Below are 13,335 nucleotides of genomic sequence, written 5' to 3' on the forward strand. Positions count from 1 at the left end.
AAATGTTTGTTTTTTTACCAGTGTACACAAATACTGCAGATGGTTCATTTTAATTGGACTCGAAACGTTTTGGTTTATTTGGCTGTATTTCACCAATAAAAATTTTTTTTAACAAAAAGGAAACAAATTGAAAATATAATACATGGAATTGCCTCTAATAACCAAAAGTGTATTTATTATATATTATAAAAGAAGACCAGAAGACTTGTGAATATAGGAAATATTACAATATTCTTGTTATAATATTGCAATTCACCTTTTTCAGATTCTCTCTTAACTCAGGGTCACCTATATCATCCGGTGTTAGGTGTACTCGAAGAATGTCTCCTGACACAATGTAGTCTACTACATGTGGAGAGAGAAAGGCTGGTGCTTCTCCACCTTGCACTATTATCGTGGACAACATCCTGCCAATGGTTCGATATACTCCATTTTGCAAGTGTAGGATGTTAAATTTCAGTGTGCATCCATTTGGTGTAGCTGAAAAATAACACACAAAAAAAAGTATATTCTGTGCAGATGCCAACTGATATCTTGAGATTGACAGACAAAAATGTATTACTTTTTTTTTGTACTGTTTCAGACACACAGAAGATAACATAACAGATTTATCATCTGTAGTCATTTATTAACTTGTTAATGTTCTGTCAAACAATGTTCAGATCAGGTGGTTGTTGCGTTTGTAACATTATAAAAGCGAGTGTCGTCAACAAGCCTTTAGGCCTTGAGTAAGTAAGTTAGTTAGTTTGTCTATGAAATCATATTACCTTCAAAAGCACCACTGTCCTGAAAGATGGCCTTCACCAGTAAAGCGGAAAAACTCCGCGCCTTGGCCCCCCAAGGTCAGCAGCATCTTCCTCTGTATCATGTTCATCGCTTGCAAATGTGACATAAAGCATCTCACAGCTTTCTGCAAACTTGGGTCTCTTGAACTGGCGCAAAAAGCAGTCGACCACACATTGGCTCGACTGATATGGAGTTGTCTTGTTCCTGGTGTAATGACTTTCTCACTATGAGCTCTAAGAAGACCTTCAATTTCTTCTTTGCTGAGCTTCTTAAAAGACCTATATAAAAAGGGACAATGACAAACAGATCTTGGGGAAAAATGGAAATTTGCTGTACATTTGACTCAAGTGCACAGAGTTACAGATAATTATGTTGTGATAGTCCATATTAAATTAGTCAGAAATGAGCAATTACCTTTGTAATTGTGTAACTTCAAAAAAATGATGCAAGTAAAGATGCAAATAAGATATTCAATTATTAAAGGTTACTTTCAAATCTTACCTTGAAATATGAACTTCACTCTGTCTATCAGACTCTTCTAGGAGGCTACGCTGAATTGCCTCTTCAAGAGCTTCATCTTCCTCCAGAAAAATAGGGCTAAGTAGACAAGAGATATTAGAAATCATAAAACATGTCAGCCTTGAAGAATTTCTGACACTACATCATTAAAAAAAAAATTAAATGTAAATCCTAAAGTTGCAGTCATTCAGCAAAAAAACAAAACAAAAAAACCCCAAACATGCAAATTGGAAACCTGCATCGAAACAATATCCTAAACAACATCTAAAATGAAGGATGTCTTTAACCCCTAGACAACAGCTTACACAAATTCTGCCACATTATATGGAAACATCTGCTGTCCCTCTGCCTGTCCCTCATTTTCACTCTCCTGAATGCAGCCCTCTGTTTCCTGATGCTTGGCCTCACTTTCACCTGGTGTTGTAGGCAACGCATGATGCACTGAACAAAGGAAAGAAGGTCAGCATGACTTGCTTCATAATGTTAACAGAGCCTTTGTATATCCTTATATTAGTTCAAGTGAAAGTTGGGCACATATTCCTCCTTGGCTGTAATCACCTGTGATAATCCGTAAACATTAAAATCTGACAAATTAATGATGCTCTCATCAAACAAACCTCCCAGGAATTATTACTCACTGCAGTAACAAAATCTAACTGGTCATTGAGCTTAGAACCTCACTAGGTTTTCATTCACGCCACATACCTCGTCTTCTCCGGCAGACTGGACTTTCAAAGTCACTATCAGACAGCTCTTCTGGTTCCTCCTGAGGGAAAAGAAAGCATGTTCTACATAAAATCAAATACAGTTGCACCAAATCACTGGTAACACAGAGGCACATGGCTGCACTAAAAACTGTTTACACCTGCTAAAAGTGCAATATTAATTAATACAATTAATAAAATTATGTTAAGGGAACAGACTAACTTTTAGACAATAAATATTTCTGCACTGCAATATAAAATGTTTACCTGTGCAGGTTTTTGTATCCCTGCCATTATATAGAGGCAGGTGGAGGAACAAATCGAGCCAACTTCTTGGCCACCCCAAAGAAAACTGCTAGAAACATTTGGTTTCATTAGTCGTTTACATCCTCTAATTGTACTCAAATACTCAAAAGGGAATGTCTGGCCAGTTGACAGTGCAAATGTTCTTCTGAAGATTGCTGCCATTTCTTCTCTAAGTTGTGCTTCAGACCAGTCAGATGTAAAGGAGATCTTCCCAATAAGGCCATCTTGTGCTAGTTTTGCTCTTGAATCTCCTCTCGGTATGAGAAACGTTGATGCTGAAGACAAGGGCAAGCACACAACATCTTTTGTATAGTGTTTGCAGGTCTTGTTTTTTCTCACAAAATGTGAGTGCGTAGCATGAGCTTGAGGAACTGATGGAAGAGGAACCTGAAATGAATTCAAACACAGATACAGATAGCCCTCTGGGTTTGTTCAAAATCACTACCCTTTCAGCTTGTTCGTGGCCAAAAGTGGCCACCTACAGATTAGGTCTGTAATTTTTATTATTTTTGGTTTTTTGCCATTTTTTTTTGCATAAAGCTTTTAAGTAACTTCAGTTCTTTCCATAAATATAAAATAATTATTACTTTTTATTTTTAACCCTTTAAACACCAGTTTGTTTGTCCACTGCACCAGCTGGACGACAACCTCAAATCTCGCAATTTTATATAATTGCATTGCTACTGAAATTTCTTGTATTATTAATAGTAGAGTCTGGGGCATATAATTGATTCACATCAACATTGATTATAATGCATTGTTATTTTAGTGCAGAGAGAGCAAAAACATAAAAACTCCCTTTCAGACTGTTCGTGGCCAAAAATGGCCACCCCTTGTTTACATTTACAAAATGCTATAAAATTCATATATATTAAAAAAAATGTCCAGTTTTTTTTACATGATTTTTTAGATTAGCACCAGGGCTGTTCATGAAAATCAAAATTTCATTAAAATTCTGAAATTTAACCCTTTAAATACCAGTTAGAGCACATAATCATAACAACTCATAAATATAGAAAATCATAAAATCCCAGTTTTTTCTAAATAATACATGCCATCTGATTTATTTGCTAACCATGATGAAGGTTAGATGCATAGCAATAATTAACAGCATCAATGACATTTATGCAACATTGTTTTTTTTCTGCAGTGGCAGAAAACATAAAAACTCCCTTTCAGACTGTTCGTGGCCAAAAATGGCCACCCCTGTTTACATTTACAAAATGCTATAAAATTCATATATATAAAAAAATGTCCAGTTTTTTTTACATGATTTTAGATTAGCACCAGGGCTGTTCATGAAAATCAAAATTTCATTAAAATTCTGAAATTTAACCCTTTAAATACCAGTTAGAGCACATAATCATAACAACTCATAAATATAGAAAATCATAAAATCCCAGTTTTTTTTCTAAATAATACATGCCATCTGATTTATTTGCTAACCATGATGAAGGTTAGATGCATAGCAATAATTAACAGCATCAATGACATTTATGCAACATTGTTTTTTTCTGCAGTGGCAGAAAAACATAAAAACTCCCTTTCAGACTGTTCGTGGCCAAAAATGGCCACCCCTGTTTACATTTACAAAATGCTATAAAATTCATATATATTAAAAAAAATGTCCAGTTTTTTTTACATGATTTTTTAGATTAGCACCAGGGCTGTTCATGAAAATCAAAATTTCATTAAAATTCTGAAATTTAACCCTTTAAATACCAGTTAGAGCACATAATCATAACAACTCATAAATATAGAAAATCATAAAATCCCAGTTTTTTTTCTAAATAATACATGCCATCTGATTTATTTGCTAACCATGATGAAGGTTAGATGCATAGCAATAATTAACAGCATCAATGACATTTATGCAACATTGTTTTTTCTGCAGTGGCAGAAAAACAAAAAAACTCCCTCTCAGACTGTTCGTGGCCAAAATGGCCACCCCTGTTTACATTTACAAAATGCTATAAAATTCATATATATTAAGAAAAATCTCCACTTTTTTGACTTGATTTTTAGATTAGTATCAGTGCTGTTCATCAAGACCAAAATTTCAATAAAATTCATAATTTTAACCCTTTAAATACCAGTTAAATCACATAATTTTAATGATTTACATAGGAATAAAAGCATAAAATCCCCAATTTTTTTCTAAATAATACATGCAAACTGATTTATTTTCTAACTATGATGGAGGTTTGATGCATAGCAATAATTAAAAGTATCAATGACATTTATGCATCTTTGTTTTTTTGTGCAGTGAGAGAAAAACCAAAAAAAATCCCTCTCAGCTTGTTCGTGGCCAAAATGGCCACCCCTGTTTACATTTACAAAATGCTATAAAATTCATATATATTAAAACATTTTCTACTTTCATTGACTTGATTTTTAAATTAGCACCGCTTCTAGTCATAAAACCAAAATATAATTCAAATTCTGATATTATACCCTTTGAATACCAGTCAGATTATGTATTATTATAGTAAAATAGTAATAAAGTTCCCAACTTTTAGCATATAAATGGTGAAACCTAATATGTTTTTTTATCATCATTGCAGGTCAGTAACAGTAACTGTTACAATGATTTATTTTTACTTTATTTATTTATTTATTCTTTTTTGGGGGGGGGATGAATGGCCAAAAGCAATGTCACACATGGTGTGTTAGTGGCCAGAAAGGCAATTTAATGACCAAATAATCCCTGCAATCACCAATAAAATGATCAAAATTTATATTCCAGTATCTGTGTGCTTCTGTGTGCATCCTCATTAGCAGCCACACTAGAGTGGTTTTTGTAGGCACACTTTCTACACCTGGTTCAAGGGGCTGCTGTTCCATTCCTTTCACGCATCCTTTATTCCCCATCACCGACTGCTGGTTCCTTGTGTGTTGCTGTCAAAAGAAGCATATTCCTCCGTTGCTTTGGCATGTGGGATATTGCTGTGGTAGTTTTGGTGAAGCCAAAGACAGACAACAAAATCTTCCTCTGTTGCAACTGGAGGAGCTGAGGAGGAAGCTCTGGGTTGTTTCCCCTGTGCCGGTTTTCATCTGAGGAGTTCCTCTGCCAATGTGACCGAAGGAAAGACGTTGTCCTTGGAGCTCCTCCGTCAGTTGGAGTCTGAACCCCATGCCTTTTTTACTTCCTGAGAACTTCCAGTGTTTTCATCCAACATGCTATGTATTGCTTTATTCTGGTGTAGGTTTTATCTCCACTTCATCTATAATCTTCCAATCCTCACACCTTGGCCTCCGTGCAGGTTTCTAGGGTGCACAGCAGCTAAAAGATCTCTTTTGTTATAAAAAAGTCAAAAGTAGATCTCAGGCTGCTAATGCAGGACTAGGGTGACCCCTAGTGGGTACTGGATTGTGGTGCAGTCTCTCTTCAGTAGTGGGACCCACATGGTTTTCCTTTCATGGCGGATCCACTGAGTCGCCGGCTCCTCGGTCTCAGAAAATGCTCCTATGTTCTTTTTTTTTGGGGGCTCCACCTCCATGCCCCCCAACCCCAATCCTCCCCCAAAGAAGAGGATTCGGGCACTGGCTAGAACTCAACATCAGTGGTGATGCAGTCAGCCTCTTTGAAGATTGTCCCTCATCTTCTGAGAGGAGGTTTCTTCATCTTGGGCAGATGTGTTTTCTTCAAGGGCAGAGGACTGCTTGCTGTCCTTGCTCTCTGACCAGATCATATAGGCAGTGCTTGAAGCAGTGATGATCTAATTGCCATATTGCCAGAATAAATGATCTGGAAGCTGTTAGGCTTACTTACAGCAGTAGCTCTGTCTGCACCTGCATAAACTCCAGGACACGTTTACAAATAGTGTTTGTTGTTGTTTGCGCTCCAGCTGCAGCTGCAGGTTTGAACTCTGCAAAATGTCCTGTGATTGGGGTTTTTTTGTTTCTAGAGTTGATATTTTTGGTATGGTATCTTTTGATGAAAATACAAGAGTAAAAGTGCTTTTAACATGTGCTTCAAAGCTAAGTTTGACTGGGAACCTCAAAGCTCAATATCCTGCATCCACAGAAATTCACTGCAGCCTATGTAATGTTTGAATTTATTCCAGTCTATCTTGCAAATACATGTTTGTACTGCAATGTCATGCACAAACACAAACTATTAGATCCTTAAGATCAAACCTATGTCAAAATTGTTTCATTATTTTGGTCCATTGGAGTGTGGTAGGCCATCAAAGGCCGCTACTAGAAACTCAGAATATTACATGAAATTGCTTGCTTGGCCAAAAATGGGTAAATGATGTAATTTGGTAAAAACATTAAAAACTACAATTTTCATGTGTTGAGTTTAGAATGAAAGCAATTTTACCTAAATTGCATGATATAGTACTGTCAGTAACAAGGAATCAAAAAAGGTGGTTATAATGGGTTTCAATTGGCCACAAATGGCCACGATAGAACCAAGAGGAACTATTTAGTGTATAGTGAATATTATTGACATTATTAAGGAGCTGATGTTGAAAATTAAAAAATCTGAAAAAAATACACACCTTTGGGAAGTTTCATTCCATTTGCATTAACAGAACAAAAATGGTTGAAAAGTGAAAAGCAAAGTGGCCACAAATGGCCAGGTTAGGACTCAGAGGGATAGACATCTATGCATTACAATACATCCGTAAGGTTTCTGTTATCTGTTCATTAAAAAAACAAAACAAACTGTAGACTCAGACCATCTTACTATTGTCTACCCATTACACAGAAAACTGAACCTTTTGTATCTTGTAGATTAGCATTTGGTGACTGTTGGTCAAGTTGGTGATTCAGTCCCCAGGTGCTCTAATCTACAGCTCCCAATGGGTTTATCTGAGTATGACTGTGTGCAAATGTTGGACAGAAAAAGTGCTTGTATTAATCTGTGCCTGTGAATGGGTAAATGAGATGTGTTGTATAAAGTGCTTTGAGCACTCAATTAGAGTAGAAAAGGCCTGCAGTTAGGTCAATGTGTATTTGGACCCTAAGAAGTTTTGAAATGATAGCGTATAATATGAAATGATAGATGTTTTTATATCGTCATATCGAACAGTCCTAATACAGAGGGTTTACTGCAAGGTGCAAGCCACTCATAAGCCTCAAGAATAGAAAGGCTAGAATGGACTTAACATTCTAGTGTTTTTTTAAAAAAAAAAAAAAACATCAAGTAAAAGCCAGCAAAATTTTGGAAAAACATTCTTTGGACAGATAAAACCAAGATCAACCTCTACCAGACTGATGGCAAGAAAAAAGTATGGAGACGGTATGGAACGACTCATGATCCAAAGCATACCACATCATCTGTAAAACATGGCAGAGGCAGTGTGATGGTTTGGGCATGCATGGCTGCCAGTGGCACTGGTAGTGTTTACTGAATATGTGACACAGGACTGAAGCAGCTGAATGTGTTCAGAGACATACTTGTCTGCTTAAGTCCAGCTAAAAGTAGTCACAATGATTGGGTAGCATTTAATAATAAAGATGGAAGATGACCCAAAACATACAGTCAAAGCACCGCATGACTTTATTAAAGTAAAGAAATAGAATATTCTTGAATGGCCAAGTCAGTCTCTGGATTTTAACCCAATTGAGCATACATTTCACTTGTTGAAGACTAAATTTAGGACAGAAAGGCCCACAAACAAACAGCAACTGAAAGCCAATGCAGTAAAGGCCTGACAGAGCCTTAGTAAGGAGGAATGCCAGCATCTGGTGGTGTCCATGACTTCAAGACTTCAGGCTGTCATTGCCAACAAACGGTTTTGAATAAAGTAATAGAAATTATCATTTTATTTTCAGTTATTTAATTTGTCTAATTACTTTAGAGCCTCTGAAATGATAGGATTGTGTTTACAAATTACTTTTTTTCCCTCACATTTTATGCAATCATTTTCGTCCAGCCCAATGAATTAAAACTTAAAGTCTGCACTTCAACTGCATTGGAGTCGTTTCATTTTTAATTCATTCTGGTAATGTACAGAAGCAACATTAGAAAATGTGTCTGTATCAAAATATTTATGAACCTGACTGTATATCAAAACCAGTCAGCTAAATGATATGTGTAAGAAGGCCTACCGAGCGGTGCGGTATCCCAGTGGAGACGGCAGGTCTACTTGGTCCAGGTGCATTGCTGGATTCCTAAGGAAACATTTACATCAAGAACGACTGTTACCTACCAAATAAATAAATAAATAGAGTTGTATGATGTTCAATCTCTGTCTGCTGCCTACCAAATGAAATAATTGAGGACTAGCTAAGTAATTTAGCTTTGCTAGTTTTGCTAACACTGCTATCAACCCGTCCAAAATGCTATACAATGAACTTACCAAGTGCTGCGGCGTTTGTGAGGTTGAGGGTGCACTACCGCTGAATCGTTGGATGGCCGACAAAACGGCTCTTCCAATGTTTTCAGCTAAATCGCTGGACATGCTGGTAGGGAACAGGTGAAGCAGCTCATGGCAGTCGAAAGTGACCGTGAGAGGAGCGCAGACACACAACCTGACCACGACCGGCACACTTTAGCGCGGGAGGTTTTCTTGAAGCTTTTATTTTGGTATTTCCGTTGACCCGTACAATAAATTTGCATATTAGCTAAATATTTAGTTTCCCGTAACATTTAGATTTAACATTTAACATTTAGATTTAACATTTAACATTTAGATTTATATATAATATTTAGATTTAACATTTAACATTTAGATTTATATATAATATTTAGATTTAACATTTAACATTTAGATTTATATATAATATTTAGATTTAACATTTAACATTTAGATTTAACATTTAACATTTAGATTTATATATAATATTTAGATTTAACATTTAACATTTAGATTTATATATAATATTTAGATTTAATATTTAACATTTAGATTTATATATAATATTTAGATTTAACATTTAACATTTAGATTTATATATAATATTTAGATTTAACATTTAACATTTACATTTAGATATAATATTTAGATTTAACATTTAGCATTTAGATTTAACATTTAACATTTAGATTTAACATTTAGCATTTAGATTTAACATTTAAAATTTTACTAAATGTTGTCAAAAATGACTCGAAAAAACATGTTTTTGTAAGATTTAGAGCTAAATGTGGAAAAATGTTGCCGTTAATTTCGGCATGTTTCAGTTTACAAACGGCGCCCCATACTCCAGAGCGATCGTTACCGGCACCGGAGCCCTTCTCGGGTGAGTTCGATAAATGTGGTGGATTTTTGACTCAGATCACGCTACAATTCCGTCAGTTACGAAGAACGTATGAGACAGACGGGGCCAAAATCGCCTTTATGGTTCAACTGTTACGTGGGCAGGCATTAAACTGGGCGCAAGCCGTTTTAAGAACAGCCCCTGAGATTTCTTACGAGGATTTTCTCACCAAATTTAAAAGTGTTTTTGAAAGGGGCACTTTTGAAAGGAGGCGGCCGCCCACAGACTGTTAAATTTGAAGCAGGGGAGGCGGAGTATGGCGGAGTTTTCAGTCGAATTCTGGACCTTGGCCGAAGAGACTGGGTGGGGGCAGTCGGCATTGATAACTACTCTCTTGAATAATGTTTGTGATGAGTTAAAGAGAGAATTGATGATGAGGGATGTTCCTAAGACCCTGTCTGATGTGATTACGCTATGTGTGAAGATAGATGAGCACCTACGGGCGCGCCGGGGAACCGGAAACTACATTTCCCAGAGGTCCCCGGGGCGCATGGAGACGACGTCAGGGGGAGGCGCGCTTAGTGGCAGTCACGCATCGGACAGCATGGAGGAAGGTGAACAGCCCATGCAACTGGGCTGCTCCAGACTGTCGCCCGAGGAGCGGTATCGTCGCTGGAGAGCCGGTGAGTGCTTTTATTGTGGCCGCAGGGGCCATATTGCCATGGATTGCCCGGCTCGGCCAAAAGACAGCGCCCGCCAGTAGTGAGGAGTGTACGGGTGGGCGAGGTCACCTGTTCTCAGTCACCTCCTCGTCTCATGATTGCAGCTAAGCTAACGGTTCGTCTCAAGACTTATTCTCTCGACGCTCTGATCGATTCCGGGGCAGAACAGAATTTTATTGATGCCTCGCTGGCGCTCAAATTAGGTTTTATCACAGAGCCTCTGTCTCATTCACTCCAAGTCACAGCCCTTAGTGGCCAGCGTCTTCCAGACATTACTCATGTCACAGAACCGGTTTCCCTGACTCTTTCTGGCAATCATGTTGAAACCATACAGTTGTATGTCTTTAAAGCCCCGCTCACACCACTAGTCTTAGGCTATCCCTGGCTATGTCTGCATAACCCTGTGATTGATTGGAGGAAGGAAAGTATTTCAGGGTGGGGGGAGGAGTGTCACATGTCCTGTTTAAAAGCTGCCACCCCCGCCATGAACCTATCGCCCAGTAAAACTATTTCAGAACCGCCTGATCTGTCCTCCATACCATCTGTTTATCATGACCTGGCGCAAGTGTTTTGTAAAGATAAGGCACGCTCCCTCCCTCCTCACCGGCCGTATGATTGTGGGATTGACCTCCTCCCAGGCGCGCCACTCCCGACCAGTAGGTTGTACAGCCTGTCTCGACCGGAGCGGGAAAGCATGGAAAAATACATCAATGAGTCACTTGCCGCCGGTCTCATTCGCCCCTCGTCCTCACCTGTTGCCGCTGGTTTCTTTTTTGTCACCAAGAAAGATAAGAGTCTACGGCCCTGTATTGACTATCGCGGTCTCAACTCCATCACAGTTAAAAACAAGTATCCCCTCCCTCTGCTAAGTTCCGCGTTCGAGCTTCTCCAGGGTGCCACCATTTTCACAAAGTTGGACCTGCGCAACGCCTACCATCTGCTGAGGATTAGGGAGGGAGACGAGTGGAAGACGGCTTTCAATACTCACCTGGGCCATTTTGAATATCTTGTAATGCCTTTCGGTCTCACCAATGCTCCAGCTGTGTTTCAGGCTCTCGTGAATGACGTGCTCCGAGATTTCATCGACCATTTCGTTTTCATCTACCTGGATGACATCCTCATCTTCTCCCGCTCCGTCGCCGACCACCAACGCCATGTCAGGCAAGTCCTTCAGCGTCTCCTCGAAAACCGTCTCTTTGTTAAAGGGGAGAAGTGTGAGTTTCATGTCTCAACTGTTGCCTTCCTGGGCCACGTCATCGATCATGGTAACCTCAAAACTGATCCTGCAAAAGTTCAAGCCGTTGTTGACTGGCCGACCCCTTCCAACCGTAGACAGCTTCAAAGCTTCCTGGGGTTTGCAAACTTTTATCGTCGCTTTGTTCGCGACTACAGTAAACTTGCCCTGCCTCTGACCCGTCTTACTTCTCCCAAGGTTCCCTTCTGCTGGGATGAGCTGGCTCAACGAGCATTCGCCCATCTAAAGGACCGCTTTGCCTCGGCGCCCATTCTCGTCCAACCTGATCTCAACCTGCAGTTCATTGTGGAGGTGGACGCCTCGGACGCTGGAGTGGGGGCGGTGCTTTCCCAGCGGCAAGGAGGTAAGCTGCACCCCTGTGCCTACTTTTCACGCCGTCTCTCCTCCGCAGAGAGCAACTATGATGTGGGAGATCGAGAACTACTAGCCATCAAGCTGGCCCTGGAGGAGTGGCGCCATTGGCTTGAGGGCGCTGCCCAGCCGTTCGTGGTCTGGACCGATCACAAGAACCTGGAGTACATTCGATCGGCAAAACGCCTCAACGCCAGGCAAGCCAGGTGGGCCCTGTTTTTTACTAGATTTCAGTTCACGATCACTTACAGACCCGGTTCCCGTAATGTCAAGCCAGACGCCCTCTCACGCCAATTCGCCGCCTCCGAAGACGCAGCTCGGGACTCTCCCATTCTACCGCCCACCTGTGTAATCGGGGCTCTGACCTGGGAGATCGAGTCGGCCATTCGAGAGGCTCAACAGACAGAACCAGACCCCGGAACGGGACCTCCAGGGTTGCTCTTCGTCCCCTCCTCTGTAAGGTCACAAGTGTTACATTGGGCTCATACGGCCAGATTCACCTGCCACCCAGGGGTCCACCGCACTATTACCTTCCTTCAACGTTTCGCCTGGTGGCCTTCCCTTGCCAAAGACGTCCGCGAGTATATTTCCGCATGCTCGACCTGCGCTCAAAACAAGAGCGTCCATCAACCACCCTCTGGCCTCCTCCAACCTCTGCCGACTCCGAGTCGTCCCTGGTCGCACATCGCTGTTGACTTCATCACTGGTCTGCCCGTCTCGTCAGGTAACACTGTCATTCTCACCATTGTGGACCGTTTCTCCAAAGCTGCTCATTTTGTCGCCCTCCCTAAGCTCCCCACCGCTCTAGAGACCGCCCGGCTACTCACGGACCACGTTTTTCGCCTCCATGGAATCCCCACGGACATTGTGTCAGACAGGGGACCACAGTTTACGTCACGTGTCTGGAAGGAGTTCTGCAGTGCCCTCGGAGCTCAGGTCAGTCTCTCCTCTGGCTTCCACCCACAGACCAATGGCCAAACGGAGCGTGCCAATCAGGAGCTCGAAGCGGCTCTCCGGTGCCTGGTATCCACTAACCAGTCAACTTGGAGCGAGCAACTGTCATGGATTGAGTATGCTCATAACAGCCTTACCTCCTCTGCCACCGGTGTGTCCCCTTTCGAGGCGTCCATGGGCTACCAACCACCACTCTTCCCAGCCGTCGAAGGTGAGCACTTTGTTCCCTCTGTCCAACAGCTTCTTCGGAGGTGTCGGCGCGCCTGGAGAGCGACTCGGGCCGCCCTTCTCCGCACGGTGGAACGCAATAAGCGCCTGGCGGATCGCCACCGGACCCCTGCTCCCACCTACACACCTGGACAAAAGGTTTGGCTGTCCACCAGATTCGTCCCGCTCAGGTCTGAATCCAAAAAACTGTCTCCCACTTTCATTGGTCCCTTTGAAATCGACTCTGTGATTAACCCGGTCTCTGTCCGTCTTAAACTGCCCCGGAATATGAAAATCCATAACACCTTTCACGTGTCACAAGTGAAGCCGTGCCTCTCTAGTCCTCTGTGCCCTCCTTCCAGACCCCCTCCGCCCGCCC

The 13,335-nt window shown here is 41.0% G+C and overlaps 1 protein-coding gene across 1 annotated transcript; it reads right to left on the reverse strand.

Moving 5' to 3' along the window:
- Positions 1–769: 769 nt before the first annotated feature.
- On the reverse strand, positions 770–2,616 carry LOC120434096. The gene is made up of 5 exons (XM_039601609.1): positions 2,277–2,616; positions 2,011–2,071; positions 1,611–1,746; positions 1,288–1,383; positions 770–1,064 (listed from the first exon to the last, which is right to left on the reverse strand). The coding sequence occupies exons 1-5, from the start codon at positions 2,475–2,477 to the stop codon at positions 770–772; spliced, it is 789 nt and encodes a 262-aa protein (XP_039457543.1). The 5' UTR covers positions 2,478–2,616.
- Positions 2,617–13,335: the final 10,719 nt, after the last annotated feature.

This window comes from Oreochromis aureus, linkage group 3 (assembly GCF_013358895.1).
Source record: "Oreochromis aureus strain Israel breed Guangdong linkage group 3, ZZ_aureus, whole genome shotgun sequence".
NCBI classification, from domain to species: Eukaryota; Metazoa; Chordata; class Actinopteri; order Cichliformes; family Cichlidae; genus Oreochromis; species Oreochromis aureus.